The 19,383-nt window shown below is 49.5% G+C and overlaps 1 protein-coding gene across 1 annotated transcript; it reads left to right on the plus strand.

Annotated features, from left to right (window-relative positions):
• The first annotated feature begins 3,556 nt into the window (after window positions 1–3,556).
• Window positions 3,557–19,113, plus strand: LOC111154913 (interferon lambda receptor 1). The gene is made up of 6 exons (XM_022514869.1): window positions 3,557–3,702; window positions 10,118–10,302; window positions 12,560–12,702; window positions 14,186–14,345; window positions 14,873–15,006; window positions 16,074–19,113. Exons 1-6 carry the CDS (start codon window positions 3,557–3,559, stop codon window positions 16,851–16,853), a joined length of 1,548 nt encoding a protein of 515 aa, XP_022370577.1. The 3' UTR covers window positions 16,854–19,113.
• Window positions 19,114–19,383: the final 270 nt, after the last annotated feature.

Genomic DNA, 19,383 nt, shown 5'->3' on the forward strand with positions numbered 1-19,383 from the left:
GGGATTGGGACGAAACAGACCCAAGGCTTTGAAATTCCTTTCCCGTAGGAAACTGATTCAGTTTCCTAATGCCAATTCCGCCCCAGGTGCACAGGGAAAGACAGTGGCAGTTGGAAAAGTAGCCGCGCTGTTTTATAAAGTGCTGCTTAAGGTTTCCTAAAGGCACCGTCCCCTGCATTAATACGAGACTGGATCCTCGCTATTAGGGGAAGTCCTGCCCTCCCGCGCGGTCCCCTTCCCTTCCTCGGGCCAGACGGTTTCAGAAGCGCCCAGACTGAGCGGAATCTGTGCGCTGCTGTTACTCTAACAAGCCACCTTCTTTTTTGGGCTCCCACTGGTAAATAAGGAGGCAGGGTACAAAATACCCTAGGCTGGGACCCAACCACCAAACCCCAACCGGTCAGGAGAAGGTCCAATAGAGCCCCCAGTCTTGGACTTCCTGGTCCCAGGCTAACAGTTTAAGAGCAAGAAGGGCCCTTGGGCATCATTTAATGCTAATATCAAAAGCCAACGTTTCTTGAGCAACTTCTATTCCCCTACTTAAGTGGCACAACCCCACCATCCTATGAGGTAGGGACTGTTCTCTCCCTTTTCAAGTGGGGGAAACTGAGGCTCAGAGCAATCAGGGGAGTTACCCAAGAAGGAAAGCGCAGGAAGAGAAGCCTGAAGCTGAAGCAAGCATGGCCAGCTCTGACTGTGGGGTGGGCAGCTGGAGGAAGACCGTCGGTCCATCTGGGTCAGCTCATGGATGCCCCAGCCCCAGGCACGTCCACAGCAGGGGCTGTCATTGCAGCTGGTAAAGGACAGTGCTTCTGTGTGTATGTGGGGGTGGGGAGGGATCGTCTGTCCCCCTGATTCACTGTCAACTTCAATAGTTTTCCTATCTGGATCTAACTACAGTTTTACCTGGGAAATATTTAATGTACCCGACACAAACCGCCGTTTGTGATGTTTAGGGTAAAGCACAGTCAGATCCAGGTTCAAATCTTGGCCCCCACACAAACTGGCTGCGTAGCCTCTGGCAAATTATTTACCATCTGTCTCTGAGTCTAGTCCTCTGAATGGAAAGAGAGTGACATCCACCCCATAGGGATGGTTTGTCCTAAGGACGGAATGAGGCTTTGTGAAGGAAGTGTCAAACCAGTGCCTCCCACCCTTCGAGGGCTCAGTAGCCGATAACCACTCTAGCTGCTGTTTCTGCTCTGGGCGTGTGCTGCCACAAGATAATTTATAATTCTCAGACTTTGGCCTCTGCAGCTCACCTGCTAGAAAGCTGGGAACAGTGACAGCATCTGCACCGCAGGGATCCAGTTCCAAGTGGGGATCCCAGGATGAGGTGGAAGCTGTATTTAACCCATATTTTAACCCATATTTGGGTTAAAAGGCCAGGGGTAGGGAGCTGAGGCAAGAGCCATCCGTAGACCTGCCCCCCATTCCCCCCACACCATTCTGTAACCGGTATGGATTTCCATCATCAATTCAGATTTAATTTACACATCATAAATACACATAAATACACACTGTGTGACCTGTGTGTATACTTCAGGGAGCTGAATTCTCATAGGACCATGAGCTCCTAAAGGGCAAGAATGGAATTATATTCCTCTTTGGAACTTCTGGTACACAGTGGTCCACAGATGTCATTGGCCAGTATCGGTTCAGAGATGTTGGAAGGATAAAGTTGAACAAGGCCCCATGAGACCCTCAAGAAGGAAGTATGGTCAAGAGCTCAGGATTTGGAGTTGGCTTGGCCTGGCTTTGGATTCTGCTTCTATAACTTATTACCTGACAAGTCTTCTGTTTCCCTCATCTCTAATGTGATGATCACGGTTAGTGCCTCCCTCCTAGGGAAGTGGGGAGGATTGAAAAAAAAATGGTTAGGACACAATACACATTAGCTGCTACCGTCATCACCATCATCCCCATCACCCTCACTACCACTTCTTAGAGATGTCAGGGAACTGACATTTGAATCAGGTCTTTAAAAGATTAGATGAGGGGGCGCCTGGGTGGCTCAGTGGGTTAAAGCCTCTGCCTTCGGCTCGTCATGATCCCAGGGTCCTGGGATCGAGCCCCGCATCGGGCTCTCTGCTCGGCAGGGAGCCTGCTTCCTCCTCTCTCTCTCTCTCTGCCTGCCTCTCTGCCTACTTGTGATCTCTGCCTGTCAAATAAAATAATATCTTTTGTTTTTTTAAGATTATTTATTTATTTATTTGACAGGCAGAGATCACAAGTAGGCAGAGAGGCAGGCAGAGAGAGAGAGAGAGGAGGAAGCAGGCTCCCTGCCGAGCAGAGAGCCCGATGCGGGGCTCGATCCCAGGACCCTGGGATCATGACCCCGAGCCGAAGGCAGAGGCTTTAACCCACTGAGCCACCCAGGCGCCCCAATAAAATCTTAAAAAAAAAAAAATTTAAATGGTGAACACCAGGCTGTCAAAGACTCCTGGGTTCAAAGTCACCCAAGAGAATGTAGTTGTTTGAGAAGGACAGGAACCAAGATTGGCTGCAGCCTGATGAGCCTGCTAGGGAGCTATCAGGGAGAGGTCGACAAGGTGACCTGTCACGTATTTCAATAAGGAGCATGGATTTTATCCTAAGGGCCAGAGAAGGACATGGAAACTAGGGAGAGGCGTAATCAGGTGTATATTTCAGGAGGTGAGGGTTAGCATTGGGGAAGACGTGTCAAGGAGGGGACATAGGGGCCAGGTCACTGAGACGGTGACATCTAAGCCAAATGTGAAGGAAGCAAAGGCATGAGCCTGACAGAGATCCAGGGAGGGGGACTAGTCTAGGCAGAGGGAACAGCTCATGGAAAGGCCTGGGGGGGGGCATGCCTGGCATGCTCTAGAAACAGCAGAAAGGCCTGTGTGGCTGGGAGCAGGGAGCATGGGGGGAGAGGAGTGGGGGGGATGGGGGAGGTCTGGTGGGGGGGGGGGGGTTATAAAGACTTTTGATTTAGCCTTGAACGAAGTGAAAGCCATTAGAGGGTTTAAAGCAGAAGAGCGACATGATCTGACTTTCACATTAGCCCTTGCTGCTATGGAGAATGGACTAAAGAGACAAGGTTGGAAACAAGGAGACCAGTTAGGAGGCCTTTGGAATGATCCAAATTTCACAAAATTTCACATTCATTCAACAAATACGTATTGTTCATCTTCTCACGGTCAGGGACCGTGGCAGGCAAGCTCCAGGGACATGGCTAAGAACAGAACTGAGCGTCTGCTCCTGTGACCCTCAGGGCTGTTCCCTCCCGGAGTCCAGCAAATTCGGTAGATGTTAGATGGTTCCTGTTTGGAGGTGTTCCACTGAAACCCTCGGGTGCTAGATGGGCCACGAAGGCCTAGGGAGGGGAAGGGGCTGTGGTACAGGCAGTTAGTGGCATGGCTGTGATCGGAATCCTGGCCCTGGGTGCCCAGCCTACTTCATGTCTCCCATGTTTTAGCTACCCCAGATGACGCCTGCTTCTCAAACTCACTGAGCACGTGACTACCCACCACACTGCTCATCAGTTCCATCAGATGGCCTGTGTCAAGACCGGTCAGGAGCTACAGGCTTCATGACTTCTTTCTCTCCCACAGGGAAGCCCCTTCTCCCCCCTCCCCAGAACGTGACGCTGCTCTCCCGGGACTTCGGTGTGTACCTGACATGGCTCCCAGGGCCTGGCTACTCCCAGAACGTGACCTATTTTGTGGCCTATCAAAGGTAGAGGGGAGCCTCCGGTCTTGTTTGGGGAGCCTGAGGAGGTGGGCAGAAGCTGGAGGGCTTGTCTGGGACATCTGCACTGGGTGTCGTCAGCTTCCTGGTTCTGTGTCCCACGGGAGACAGCTTGTGGCAGGTGTTTGGAGAGTGCGTTGATAAAGGTCTGGAGGTGGGGGAATGATGCTGATTAGGGGACAGTGCACAGGTGTTGGGTCTACTGGGCCTCTGGAGGATCTTTTTTTATTTTTTTATGTTTTTTAAATTAACATATAATGTATTACTTGCTTCAAGGGTGCAGGTCTGTGAACTGTCAGGCTTACACCATTCACAGCACTCTCCATAGCACATACCCTCCCAAATTCCATCACCCAGCCAGCCTATCCCTCCATCCCCCATCCCCCAGCAACCCTCAGTTTGTTTCCTGAGATTAAGAGTCTCTTATGATTTGTTCCTCCCTGGTCCCATCTTATTTCATTTTTTCCCTCCCTTCCCCCCATGACCTCCGCCCTGCCCCTCAGATTCCTCCTATCAGAGAGATCATATGATAATTGTCTTTCTCTGATTGACTTATTTCACTTGGCATAATATCCTCTGGCTCCATCCATGTCGTTGCAAATGGCAAGATTTCATTTCTTTTGATGGCTGCATAGTACTCCATTGTATATATATATGCCACATCTTCTTTATCCATTCATCTGTTGATGGACATCTTGGTTCTTTCCATAGTTTGGCTATTGTGGACATTGCTGCTATAAACATTGGGGTGCACGTGCCCCTTCGGATCACTACATTTGTATCTTTAGGGTACATACCCAGTAGTGTGATTGCTGGGTCGTAGGGTAGCTCAGGAGGATCTTTGAGAAGAGTTGGAACAGGGCTTGGGTAGAGCTACAGGGACCCAGTGGTGGCATTCTCCAGGGCCTGAATGAGGAGCTTGGAGTTGTTCCAGCTGGAAAGGGAGGGCAGACGTATCTCCTGCAGAGCCTGTGGTGGGCATCCCAGAGGATCATGCTTTTCCCTACAGAGCCTTGAGATCCTTCTCAGCCTGGCATTCCACACAACCATAACTAATCCAGAGAAATCCAAACGTGGAAGCAGATTTGCTGATCTTTGCACATAGATAGCAATCACTTGAGGTTCTTTAGTAAGAGAGTAAGATGATGGAAGCAGGTAGTCAGGAGGACTCCTCTAGGCCGGGTGAGGAGGGCGAAGTAGGAAGGGGTGGTGCGTGCCGAGTATATAGGACCCACCTGTGCCAGGCTGAGTTCTAAAGTTTCACATGAATGTTTCACTTCCTCCTCCCTGTATACCCAGGCAGGTCTGCGCTTCCCCTGTTTTATTTTATTTTTTCAAGATTTTATTTTGTTTATTTGTGGGAGAGAGAGTGCAAGTAGGGGGAGGAACAGAGGGAGCACGGAGCCCGACAGGGGGTTCAACCCAGGACCCTGAGATCAGGGCCAGAGCGGAAATCAACAGTCGGACACTTAACTGACTGAGCCCTGCACTTCCCCAGTTTTAGAGACCAAGAACCTGAGCTCAGAGAGGGGCTGTGATCTGCCCGAGGGAACCAGGGATGGAGCCAGAAGAAAAACCCCAGCTGTCTGACCCCAAAGCTTACGTGCTTCCTGTTCTGTCATAGTCCCTCCTTCTATAGCATCTGGTTGTGAGTAAGAGGGTGGGAGGCCTAGCTTGGAAGAGGGCAGATTGCCAGCAAGCTCTCAAAAGAAAGAACCGTACGGGGATGTATCAGGAGGCAGGAAACACCTAACATGAACTGTGTGCTTGTCGTGTGTCAGGCACTGTGTCCACACATTAACCGAAGTTATTCTCACACAGACCCGTGAGGAGGGGTGTGGCACCTGCGGTCTGCAGGGCAGAAAACGGGCGCCCAGAGCATGGTTTACTCAGTCAAGCCATTGAGAATAGTGGAGCCAGGATGGGCTGATTAGAAGTCAGAGTCCATCCTCCAGACCTTTGTGATACTGTCCTTCTCTTTTACACTTTTTGAACACCTGTGAGGATTCTTAAATGATGATATTCTAATTGTATGATTTTTTTCACTTATTAGGTGGAATTATTTTACAAAAAGATGCTTCCTCTCTTAACGTGTTTGACATTCAGTATACCTTTCAGATAGGTACTAAATGGTGAAATGGCTGATTCAGGTTTTTGTTTCAATTTTTTGTGCCAATTTCCAAGGTCATGAATTGGTTCTCTGTCATCTCCCAAAGGTGATTGATTTGGTTTCTTTGTTATCATTATGAACTCTAGTACTTAAACATAGCTGACGGTCTCAATCTAATGCAACTTGTCTGCAAATTAAAACTTGAATTATCCCATTTGGAGGCAGTGAAAAATCCTTTCAAGTTCGGTCCCAAGTCCTTTTATTTTTATTTTTATTTTTTTAAAAGATTTTATTTATTTATTTGACAGAGAAAGAGATCACAAGGAGGCAGAGAGGCAAGCAGGGGTGGGGGGAAGCAGGCTCCCCGCTGAGCAGAGAGCCCAATGTGGGGCTCCATCCCAGGACCCTGAAGTCATGACCTGAGCTGAAGGCAGAGGCTTAACCCACTGAGCCACCCAGGCACCCTCCGAGTCCTTTTAATTTGATGCTAGTAATTTTGGTTATTTTGTTGTTGTTATACCAAGATCTTCCAGGCTCATTTGCACAATCCGGACCTAAAACCTGAATCAGCCATTTCACCATTTAGTAGAAAATGGTTTTAAAGAACAATGTATATGCTAGCTGTGCTGATCTCCACTTAGCTACTGCTTTCAATCTTTTCAGTAAACAGGATGAGACAGGTAGGTAGGTATACAGATCATTCTAATTCCATCTCTGTTTCTGGCTTCTACTGAGATGGCTGATTAAGTTAACCGTGAGTCCCATCCATGATCTCCGTATCAAATTTCCCAACTACACCCTCACCCTTGGTGTTCCTTCTAGAACTTACTTTCTCATTTTTTTTTTGCCGTATGCATAGGCTGAGAATTTTCCAGTTCTGGTTCCTTTTGGCCTAATAGTGCTTTCTACATACCTCTCTCCTCTCTCCTTTTACCATAAGAAGTAAGGAGAAACCAGGTCACGTCTTCAATACTTTGCCTAGAAATCTCCTCAGCTACATGTCCAAGTTCATCACTTTTAACTTCTATTTCCCACAAAACACCAAAACGCAATTCAGCCAATGTCTTTGCCACTCTCTAACAAGGATCACCTTTCCCCCAGTTTCCAGTAAAACGTTCTTCCTTTGCATCCAAGTTCTTCCTAGAACCGCCTTTGACTCCCTATCCCTACCAATAGTCTCTTCAGGGCACTCTGGGAATTTCTAGCACGCACCTGAAAATTCTTCCCGCTTCTAGACATTCCCCAGTTGCAGAGCCGCTTCCACATTTTTTGCTATTTCTTACATTAGCACCCTATTTATGGTACCAAAATCTGTCTTAGTCTGCCAGAGCTCCCAAGACAAAATACCATAGCCTGGGGGTTTGAACAACAGAGTCGTACTTCTCACACTTCCGGAGGCTGGAAGTCCAAGATCAAGGTGTCTGCAGGTTTGCTTTCTCCTGAGGCCTCTCTCCTTGGCTTGCATATGGTCGCCTTCTCTCTCTGTCCTCATGTGGCCTTTTCTCTGTGTGAGAGCGTGCCTGGTATCCCTTTCTCTTCCTTAAAGGATATAAGTCCTATTGGTTTAGGGCCCCACCTTATGACCACATTTATTCCTCATTACCTCTTAAAAGGCCCTATCTCCAAGGGCCTATACAGTCATACGGGGGGTTAGGGCCTCAGCATATGATTTGGGGGGAAAACAATTTAGTCCGTAATACCTAATAAACTGGATTTCATCACATTTAAAACTTTTACTGTTTAAAAAAAAAAAAAGCCTGAAGAAAATGAAAAAACCAGCTACTATTTTAAAAAAAATATTCACCATATATATACACTGGAAAAGGACTAGTATCCAAAACAGATAAAGAATTCCTGCGTCTTATTAATAAGAAGACAGATCACCCAAAAAGACTTGAATCGTCATTTCACAAAGGAAGATACTCAAGTGGCCAAAAAGTACATAAGAAGATGGTCGATAGCCTTAGTCTTCAGGGAAATGTGAATCAAAGGTACAATGAAACACTACCACACACCAACTAGAAGGCTTAAAATGAAAGGGATTGACAATACTAAGTGTTGACAGGCATGTGGAAGAAATGGAATTCTTGCATTGTTGGTGGAAATGTACAGTGGCTTTGGAAATCAGCTTGACAGTTTCTTGTCATGTTTCACCTTCAGATGCCAAATCTCCCAGATTCTACTCCTAACGCGTTATTTACGAGAAATGAAAAGCTACGTCCATACAAAGACTTGTACATGAGCATTCATACCAGTTTAATTTATAACAGCCCTGACATGGACTGAGTCGTACGCCAGCATATTCGTGTGCTGAAGCCCTAACCCCCTGACATGAGTGTATTTGGAGATGAGGCCTTTCGCAAGGTAATTAAGATTAAATGCTGTCATAAGGATGGGCCCAAAACCAAGGGAACCGTGTGCTAACATTTTTGTTCATATTTTGTTTCACGTGTGGCTCAACTAGTTCAGTTCTATTTATGTTCATTAGACCAACTTTGATAATTACATTTTTCTTTTTTGTGTATTTTACATACCTACTGCTTATTTTTCTTTGTTCAGTCATCAATTACTGAGTGAGGTGTATTGAAAATCTCTCATGATGATTGTGGATTTTCTGTTTCGTCCTACAGTTTTGTCTGTTTTTGCCGTATAGTGTATGTAGCTGTTTAGCAGGTAGATAAAAGAGAATTTTTATATCTTCCTGAGAAATGAAATAATTTCTCATTTTGTGGTGGTTCTTCTCGTCTTTCATATTTCTGTGAACTTTGAAGTCTGTATTTGGTCTCATATTAATATAACGACACCAGGGTTGTTTTAATTATTATTGTTAATGTTTACATGCTATAGCTCTACCAAGAAACAAAACAGAGGAATTCTTCCCCCAAAATCTGTTCACTTTGCCATACCCATCTCAGCCTCCTCCATTCATGTATTGCTCGGTGCCCAAACCCAGGAGTGACTGTGGATTCTCCTCTCCACGTGTTCCACATCCAATCCATGAGCAGGTCCTACCGACTTTACCTCCAGAACATATCCCCAGTCCAGCCCCTTCTCGCCAACCTCACCTCCGTTCTCCCTTAGACCACTGCTGCAGCCTCCCAGCTGCTTTATCAGAGTGATCTTTTATTTTTTTTTTAAGACTGATTTATTTATTTGAGAGAGGGAGAGAGCATACGTGCACACAAGAGCCAGTGGGGGAGGGGAAAAGGGGGTTGGAGAGGAAGAGAATCTCACGCAGACTCCCCACTCAGCACAGAGCCCCATGTGAGGCTTGATCTCACAACCCTGAGATCGTGACATGAGCCGAAACCAAGAGTCAGATGCTCAACCAACTGAGCCACCCAGGTGCCCCAAGAGTGATCTTTTAAAGACAGAAATTAGATCGTCTCAGGTCCCCTATTCAGAACTTTCCAGTGACTCCCTAGCACGCTTGGAATAAAATACAAGCTCCTTACCAGGATGCGGAGGCCCTACCTAATCTACCCATCCACCCATCCCCCCACCTCTCCAGCCTGTGCGCACATCTCCCTCCCTTGCCCACTGGCCTGCCGCCACGCTGGCCTCCTTGCTTTCTTCCGGACAGGTCAAACTCCTTCCCACTGCAGGCTCTGCTTTTGCCATTCCTTCCCACAGGCCTACCCTGACTTCCTTGCTATCAAGGCCTCAAAACGACCTTCCTGGCCTACCTTTGGAAAGCAGTCCTCCCCCATTCCCCATTCCCGCTGCCCTTACCCGCTCCTGGGTTCACCTCGCTGGTGGGATGATTGTCTTTCTCCCCTTCCCACCAGAATGGAAGTTCCCGAGGGCAGGACCTGTCAGGCCTTGCCAGTTCCCCAAGAATAATGGCCAGTATGCATGTCCCTTCTTCGGACCCCAGTGACGTCTGAAGGTTGGCATCACAGACGTGCGTGTCCCCTCTGACAGCCACACAGCACCCAGCACGATGCCTGGCACACAGCAGGTGGCCTGAAAGGGCTGAATGAAGAACAGGGGAACCGGTTGCTAGCACTGACAGTAGCGGCCACCACGTGGCCCTGGGGAGGCACGTGGGGGGGATGACCCGCTGAGGCCCCAGAGCTAGTGAAGGACGGAGCCAGGATTCCACCCGCTTCTCCCAGAGCCTGAGCTCCTAAATAGACTGTTCTCATTCTGTCCTAGCCCATGGCTGGCTAGTAGGACAGGCAGACGGGTGGACAGTCGGGCAGATGGGGGGACAAGGGAGCACTTGTTCGCTAAGCCCTCTCACCCCAGAGGCTGAGTCCACAGCCCAAACTCCCCTGTCTCCTCCCTCAGTGCTGCGACCCCCAGACGGTGGAGAAAAGTGCAGAAGTGCAAAGGAACCAAAGAGCTGGTGTGTTCTTTGATGTGCCTGGAGAAACAGGACCTGTACAACAAGTTCAAGGGGCGCGTATGGGCGGCTTCTGCCAGCGCCAGGTCCCCCATGGTGGAGTCCAAGTACCTGGACTACCTTTTTGAAGGTAAGTCTGTGGTTAAGGGACCTGGTGGGAGACTCCCTGTCCAGGAACTTTGGCTAAGTGGCACTGCTGTCCTGGCCACCGTCTCCCACGTCCCCAAAGCAAGGACAGCCACATGTAGCCTGGCTTCGTGGCGGTGGCTTAGGGGACTTCTGCCAGCACCAACAATTCCATTTACACCTCTTTCTAGCGATGCTCTTTATCTTCTAGCGAGCACAACCTTAGTCATGAACTACGCGAGGCATTTTATATATTTATTCTTATTTTTTATGTTCAAATTCTCTTTAAGAAACAATATTTGGGGGGCACCTAGGTGGCCCAGCCAGTTAAGCATCTGCATTCAGCTCAGGTCATGATCTTGGGGTCTCGAAGTCAAGCCCTGCATCGGGCTAGGGAGTCTGCTTCTCTCTCTCTCCCTCTACCCCTCCTCACTGCACCCCCACCACCACTTGTGCTCTCTGTCTCAAATAAATAAACAAAATCTTTTTTTTTTTAACAAAATCTTTTTTAAAAAAAAAAGAAACAATTTTTAAATTCCAGCTTCGAAAGTAACTTCTGTGCACTGTAGAAATTGGGGTGGGGGAGAGAAGGAGAGAAAAATAGAGAGGAAAGCATCCCCCACGGGTACCGTATTCAGAAATCACCAGTGTTAACACTGAACCAGGAGAGTACTTTTCTCCTCCCAGTGTATTTTATTTCTAATCCTAATGACAAACCTGTGCAGTTCCTTTTCATCAACCCATTTAAAAAAAAATAAAGTACGATTCACAAAAGCTAAGGAACTTACCAGGATACACAGCTAATGAGGGGTAGAGATGGAATAAGGATCTGGATCTTTCTAATCTTGGTCATGGTACTGGACCAGACCAAGAGTGAGGAGGGGTATTAAGAAGGAGAAGAGAAATATTCAAACAATAGCCTCTCGGAGCTGAGATCTGTAACTTGCTGCCCAGTCTTCTCAAAATATGTGAGAGCAGAATATGGCTTGGAGAGAGAGGAGAAAGGGCTTGAATGAAAGGTGGCAGGGAGGGATAGTAGAAAGGAAGAGCTAACCTGGGTACGAGAAGCTGGCTGGGTAGATGGATAAGAAGGGGAGAAGGGAGGGGGTGCAGGAGGTTACAGCAGAGATGGGGAAGGAAGAAGGCTGCCTGGAAAGACACAGGCTAATTGGAAAGGAATCACATGTGGATGGGAAGACGGAGGACAGGAAGGAAAGGCAGATGAATGGATCCATGGGTAGATAGAAGGATGGGAAGAGGGAAGAGGTGGAAGGACAGGAGGAAAGGGGAAGGCAAAGGAGGAAGGAAGGGAACAAGGACAAGAAGGAACGATGTATGGAAAGTAAAGAAGAATGGGAGGGTAGGGAGGAAGGAGGGCAGGGAAGTAGGGGGCTGGCTAGCCTAAAGGCAGGAAGACAGTCTAAAGGAACAGGGAGAAAGAAAGGAGTGTTGGTTGGTAAGAAAGGAAGGATGGGCAGGCAGGCTAGAAGAGCGAAGGACGAACCAGTAGTTGGAGGGACAGGGATAAGCGAGCAGGGTGGAAGGAAAGATACAGCGAGGAGGTTACTTTTTTATTATTATTAATTGTGTGTTTGCCTCCTCCTCCTCCCTGAAGCTCTCCTGACTCTCCCCCAGCACACCCTCAAGCCAGAATGAGCCTTCCTGACTTTCGCCACCCTCGGCTGGGGCTCTGGTCATTTACTCTCTTGAGTTTTGATAGTTGCATATTTCATTGCCCCCTAATTTCCTCCAACTCCTGGAGGTCAAGATCTGCGTTCCCTCCAGCTTCCTGTTCAGGGCTTAATATGTTATCAGTGTCCCCGGACTCTGACCTATAGAACTGGGAAGTAACACATGTGTGTTGTTTTAAGCCACCCTCTTTGTGGTGATGTGTCAGCAACCGTAGGAAGTGCCAGGGGACAGGATTCTGACAGACCCATGGTACGTGCAGGCACCCAGGTGCAGGGGGCAGCAGGAGGAAAGGCAGGTGAGCTGTGAGCCTGGCCTGTTCATTTCACAGTTTGCCCTTCCGAATGATGAGAATAGTGGTGTCTCCCTCCCAGGGTCACTGCAAAGCTGAAATAAAATGACTTTAAGGCTCTTGAGGTATAATAGTAGGTGCTCAACAAACACCAGAGCCACTTTGCCTTTTCGGGAGTGTTCTCTGAGTTGGGAGGTGGGGGCAGAGGGCAGAGTGGGAGGGCAGGCCTGCCTGGAGGCAGGGGGATGGATGCTGACAGGTCCTGTTCCATTTCTGCCAGTGGAGCCAGCCCCACCCGCCCTGGTAGTCACTCGGACAGAGGAGGTCCTGAGCATCAATGCCACCTACGAGCTGCCCCACTGCATGCCCCGACCGGATCTGAAGTATGAGGTGGATTTCTGGAAGGAGGGAATCAAGAACAAGGTAAAAAAAACCCTTTCATGCCCCCCAGGCTGGACCTCCCTCCCCCACTACCCCACCAAACCCCAGTGCCTCTCACCCTGCCTGCCTACTTTTTGCACACCTCCTCCAGGAAGCCCTCCCCACATACCTCTCACTCCTGGCAGTCACCCCTGACTCTGTAGTCAGGCCCTGATTGGCCTGTGCACCATCCCCCGACCCCGCCACCGCCCTTCTCCACCTAAGAAGGCAAATATAAGATGTCCTGCCCGTGCACATTATAGGTAGTAACAGCACACCCATTTTCTATCCAATATATATTTTTTTAAATTATGAAACCCTTCTTGTCCAGTGAAAGCTGATTGAAGTATGATAGGCCCTAGGAGGCCTGCTTGCCAAGCCACTGGTTTCATTACCAACAAAAAAATCAGAAAACACAGATACATTCTTGGAAGGAACCTAAAAGTACCCATAGACTACCACAAATATCCAGCTTCAGACTTGTTTCTCATGTACGCACCTGTGTGTGTCTGTACACATTGCTTGATGGCAGGGGTTGGCAAACATCTTCCGTAAAGGGCCACATAGCAAATATTTTCTTACTTTGAGGGTCACGTGGTCTGTCCAGCTAGTGGACTCTGCCTCTAACACAGGAAAGCAGCCACAGACGATGGGTCGATAAATGGGCATAGCCGTGTTCCAGGGAAATGCAACGTGCGGAAAGAAAAGATAGCAGGCCAGATTTGACCCATGGGCTGTAATTTACTGACCCCTTTTCTTATTCCTTCTTTCTTTCACGGAACCCCCCCAACATTCACACTCCTGACCACTTGCTCATATATTCTGGACCCTAGATCTTCTTCCGACACGGTCCCTGTCTCCAGGACCCTTGGGTAAAAATACAGTGGGAGCCACGGGTGTCATGTTAAATGTTCCTCATTAAATTATGTAAAAGAAACAAGTTCATTTAATTTTAATAATATATTTCATCTCATCCAATAAAATGTTATCATTTCAACATGTAAATAATATAAAAGTTCCTGACAGGTTTCACGTCCCTTTTGCACAGAGTCTTTGAAAGCCGATGTGGATTTTACACTCAGAGCTCATTTCAGTTTGGACCAGGGGCTGCTGGACTGGGCAGGGCAGCCATGGAGTTTTCTGGGTCCATAATGACCGAATGACTGAGATGCTCCCTACCCCCCGGATACATTGGGAGGCCCTGAGGGTGGAAAGCCTGAGGAATCTGGCCTCCAAAATGGGGACCTACACGCCCTGGGGGCAGCGGGGTGCCCACAAAGGTGACCCTGAGGGACAGGGCAGTTTTGAGTGCTCACCTTCTCTACTTGAAGATTCAGTGGAGAAGATACCAGCTAATGTTGCCTCCTCATGATTAGACTGTAATGCAGGGAAAGAAGAGGCAGGGATCCCAGGTGTATCCTCCCACCCCACCCTGTCCTGTCCCCACAGCGGGTCTGCCCACACCCCCTGCCATCTCTCCAAACAGACGCGATTTCCAGTCACCTCCCACGGCCAGCCAGTGCAGATCCCCCTGCAGCCGGCCGCCAGTGGCCACTACTGCCTCAGCGCCAGGACCATCTACACCTTTGGTGATCCTAAATACAGCGAGTTCTCCAAGCCCACCTGCTTCTTCGTGGATGCCCCCGGTGAGTGCCGAGTGATACAGAGGTGAGGACTTCCCCGCCCCCCTGGGACATATTATCTCCATCCTATGGTGGTTAAGAGCATTAAGTCCGGAAATAGACTCCCCTCGATTAGAATCCCAGCTCCACTGCACTCACTGTGTCTTTGGGTAGCTTACATCACCTCTCTGAATCTTGGTTTCCATAGTCTGTAGGATGGGTTTACTCTTATGAGAATTACACAGGGTAATGCATGTGAAGCCCGCAGCACCCATACAGTTAGAGATGGGAGCCATGGTCATTGTTTCTGCAGTTCTTTTTTTTTTTTTTTTAATGATTTATTTATTTGAGAGAGAGAGTGCGCACGCACACACATGCACAAACTGGCAGGGGGAGGACAGCGGGAGAGAATCTTTTAAGCAGACTCCCTTCTGAGTGCAATCCCATGAGATGATCCTCTGAGATGGTCACTACCTAAGCCAAAACCAAGAGTCATATGCTCAACCAACTGAGCCACCCAGTTTCTGTAGTTCTTATTTTTCCTCACTTAGGAGCCAGCTGGGCATTCCTGGTGCTGCTACCACTTCTGCTTCCCCTGCTGTTGGTCATTGCCATAGGCTTTGTGATCTGGAAGAACTTCAGAGAGAACCCCTGGTTTCAGCAGGCAAAGATGCCATGGGCCCTGGTATGACAAGACTGGGCGTGTGCAACAGAGGGGGAGGGTTGTTGAAGAATAAGGAAATGGGGCTGCACTTAAAGACATGAGTCAGATAGAGTATCAGTTAGTCCAGACTACAAAAATCTCCTATTTTCACGTCTAAATTTCCACCATTAGTAATTCATTCCTTTGGCAGCAAATTCAAATGGCAAATATACCTGGGAGGGAGACGTGCCTTAAGTCCCCATAGTGAAATCCTCTCTGCTATGGATTTGTCAAGTGCTGAGAGCTGAACCCCCAGCCTTGGGACTCAGGAGGGATGCCCAGAAGTGGGAGGGAGAGAGGGTGGTGCCAGAAGGGAAAATCTTAAAAGGATCCCAGCACTGAGTTCACAGTTTAACCAAGGGTGTGTCTTGCCCAGGCTGAGCCCGGAATCTCCTCACTTGTCTGCCGAGTCACTCCCTTAGAAGATGGGGCAGGGGAAAGCCTGGAGAGGTCAGATGGGTCTGACTTGTTCAAATGAGGGCTTGGTGAGGCTGGCTAGGCTGTAGGTGCAGCTCACTGGGCCCTCGGGTCAGGATTTTGGGTACCTGCTGCCCAGAAGTGTTTTCAAAGTCCCTAGCTCTGGGACCTGCAGGGAAATCCCATCTGAACTACAAGCTGTGTGTTAGACATTTCTGTGCTCTGCCACACCCCTCCACCTGCTCATTACATGGAAAGTCACCACTCAGCTTCCAACAGCCAGCACCTGCCCCGGGGGGCTTCCTCTGGCCTCTGGTGTCCACTGCGTCCGTGCACGTGGCTGGCTGGGGAACCAGCATCACTGTCACTCTTCCCACCCTTCACCCGATGGTGCCCTGAGGTACGTGGGCTGCACTGGCTTCCAGCTGCCCCCCAAGGGTAACTTGCCTGATGACAGCCTCTCTTGGTGGCTCTCCCCCAGCCCTAGTGAATTTTCCCTTACTGGTGTTTCCTGGGATCACTTCCCAAAAGAACTACTTACATTTGACTCCTTGCCTTGGGGTCTGTTGTCAGGAGAACCTATCCTTCAGGAAAGCCCGATTTTCTGTTCTTTTCTCCCCTCCCCAAATCAGGACTTTTCTGGAAACAGATACCCCACGGCAACCCTTCATCCCAGTGGTCCTGAGCCCCTGGATACCTTGACCCTCTGTCCCCAAAAGGAACTGACCAGAAGGGTCCGGCCAAGCCCCAGAGTCAGGACCCCAGCCACCATCCAGGCAGGACCAGAGAAGAACAGTGCTGAGGAGGAGGACGATGAGGAGGACGCAGACAACAATGTCAACTTTCAGACCTACCTTGAACCACCCTCCTTCCTAGGGCAGGAGCACCAGATCCCGGGAAACTCTGCGGCAGGGGACACCTGGAGCCCTCCTGTCCAGGTCGAAGGCTGGTCTGCTACCGATGCTTCAGACAGAAGCTGGGCCAGTGCGGGGGGCTCCTCCCCCTGGGATGAGTCTGAGTCCTCTTGCTATTTGGCCAAGAAGACACTAGGCCAAGGGCCAGGTGGGGACGAGTGTCAGGAGCCTCTCCCACTGCCTGAATTCTCCAAGGACTTGAGTTTCCTGGAAGATCCCTGGAAAGATGACCTCTCCTCCTGGGTCAGCTGGGGCTCTTTCTCACCAGGGCTGGATCTGCTCCCTGGGGAGCCCCCAGTTTCTCTCCACACACTGACCTTTTGCTGGGACAGCAACCCTGAAGAGGAAGAGGAGGAGGAGGAGGACGAAGAAGAAAGTGAAGATGGAGGAGGAAGGGAATCAGAAATTGAGGATGACAGTCCTGGCAGCTGGGGGGCCGGGAACCTACAGAAGGCTGAGGTCAGAGGTCGGACCCTGGGACATTACATGGCCAGGTGAGCCATTCCCCAGCTCCGCCCCCCACCACATCTGGTACCACTGAGCTTTCCTAGGACCGAGATGCCACTGAGACTTGAGAGTCTGGGAGCATCACCGCTGAGGACATGGAGGGCTCTTGAAGCATTTTGGAAACCCCAGGGTTGTTGTCAATTGCCTTGAGCAGTAAGAAGCCACTGCATCGTCTTTGACTCACCAGCTTTGGGCTGAGCTGCGGGAGGGGTGGAGACAAGAATGGGCTGAGGTCAGAGGTTGGTTGGGTGTTCGTATCACCCCCACTGCCTTTGGAGTAACAGGCCAGTTAGGAGAATCACCCCTGAATAGCATGAAACTGGTGAAGTCAGGTCACAGTGGACACCAGAGGCTGTCCTGACACCACATGGGGCCATCTGGATCTGGGGGGAGGGAAATGGGAGCACATCTTTGTCACTGTCATGTCTTTCTCTGGCACCTGCCGAGCTCCCCCACCCACAGGTCTCAGCCTCCTAGTTCATGAATTGTCTTGGGTGGGCCCCAGTAAAGAAAGATCTAGTAAGCAGGGGATGTTGGAGAGGAAGGGAGAGGGTAGTCATTATTCAAATCCCAGCCTCTGACTCATAGAATTACATACCTTTTATGATCAGATGACCTGGATTCAAATCCCAGCTCTGACGTTTACCAGTCATGGGACCTTGGGTAACCCAACTTCCTTCACTCTACCTGGGTTTTCTCACCCGTTGCTGAGAGTCCCAAGAGAGAGACGTGTAGTGTGGTGCCTGGCACATCACTGGTACTCTCTGCATGGTGGCTGGTGGGCTTCTCCATCCTCCCAGGCTCTGAGAAGACTCCTGGGCACCTCCCACCTGTGACCCCTAAACTCTGAGCAACTAACATTCACCTTTTAGCGGGTCTCCCCTCCGATCTACCTCCTGCCTTCTACCCTAACTTCCTCTCTCCTCTTGGTCAGGAAACTGCACTCTCAGAAGCCAGAGCCCAGCCAAGAGGGACCCTGACCCCTCTCCCCTTTCCCGGAAAAGAAGGAACCAAAGGATCCACCTTCCAGGGGTCTGCTTTGTTGGGGTTGGGGTTGCAACCCGGCAGAGAATTGGACTCTTGGGCTGTGATCCCTGTCTTTGACAGCACTTTAGGCAGACTCCTTAATTATAAAGAAGTCCCATTTTCCCTTCTAGTTGTAGAAGTTGCTAGAAGATTCTAGAAGATGCTAGAAGAATCCAGCATCTTCTAGCAGCGGGTATGTTAAAGGTGAGGGAGAAGCAGTAAAGCATCCCCCAAACTGAAAGGGCACTTCGAGACCAGGAGATGAAGGAGGCCACTGCATAGAGTTTATGCACAGTTTTATTCAGGGTAACTCACTGACGGGAGTATTGGGTGGAGGGTAATCCGTGCAGAGGCATAGTTACTCTGTGCAAAATCCAGGCCTCAGTCCGCAGGTATAATAGAGCCAGGGGACATTCAGAAGGGCATTGTGCTGAGAGCAGAGGGTTTGCACACACAGAGGGCTGGATCACACCTCCTTGACAGCTAACTTATCATTAGATCCTCTGGCACCACCTGTACGTCAGGAAGGGGAAAGTCTATGTTATCTCTAAAAGATTCATGGGAGGCCAAAACAAGCCTCCCACCCTCGTCCCGGCCCTGGTGGGCATTTCTAAGATGTGTGTATGAATCTCCAAGAGCCCAGAACACATAGCCTCAAGAGAGGTCATGGAGCGAACGTGAAAAAGATGGAGGGCCAAAGATGGAGTCAGTATGGTCAGCGCCCCTACAAGGGGACTCTCCTTACCTGGGGGCTGGTGCTGGGTGTTCTCAAGCCACTGCCTTGGGAATCCATCCCTACCAGCATATGGGCAAGCAGAGCTGAGTCTGTACCCACAGGGACCAAGATTTTTGTCATTGTGTGGCTGGGCTCTGAACCATCATGGTTCTGTGACTTGGGCCCTGCCATTTAACTGCCAGGACTTACATTTCTCCATTTCTGAAGAAAGCGTCTTCGTAGCCATTTTTCCCATGGAGCTGTGTTGTTTTGAAGGCAATATGAAGGTTGACTGTTACATGAAAGATCTAGAAATGGGCATCTGCTCCAGGGCTTCTCAAGCCATGTTCCCAAACGGTTCTGGGTTTCATGGAGGGAATCCCAGTCGCAGGGGGAACCATGGGCCATAGGATCCCCCACTTCAACCAGAGCAGCCTCCCTGAGCCCTAGTGTACCCCCAAGGTGTTCCGTGTGAGGGTGTTTAAGGGGTTCCATGGCTCAAGAAGTCAGCAAACCACTTTTTTTTTTTTTTTAAGATTTTATGTATTTATTTGAGAGAAAGAGCGCAAGTGAGGTGAGGGGCAGAGGGAGAAGAAGACTCCCCATTGAGCAGGGAGCCCGATGTGGGACTCGATGCCGGGACTCCAAGATCATGACCTGAGCCGAAGGTAGATGCTTTACAGCTGAGCCACCCAGGTCCCCAGCAAACCACTTTTTTAATTGAATACCTGTCTTCTGTTTCAAACAAATGTCAACTCACTATGCATGTTCATAAGGGTG

The sequence above is a fragment of the Enhydra lutris genome, unplaced genomic scaffold, assembly GCF_002288905.1.
Source record: "Enhydra lutris kenyoni isolate GAN:26980312 unplaced genomic scaffold, ASM228890v2 scaffoldscaffold38, whole genome shotgun sequence".
Classification (NCBI taxonomy): domain Eukaryota; kingdom Metazoa; phylum Chordata; class Mammalia; order Carnivora; family Mustelidae; genus Enhydra; species Enhydra lutris.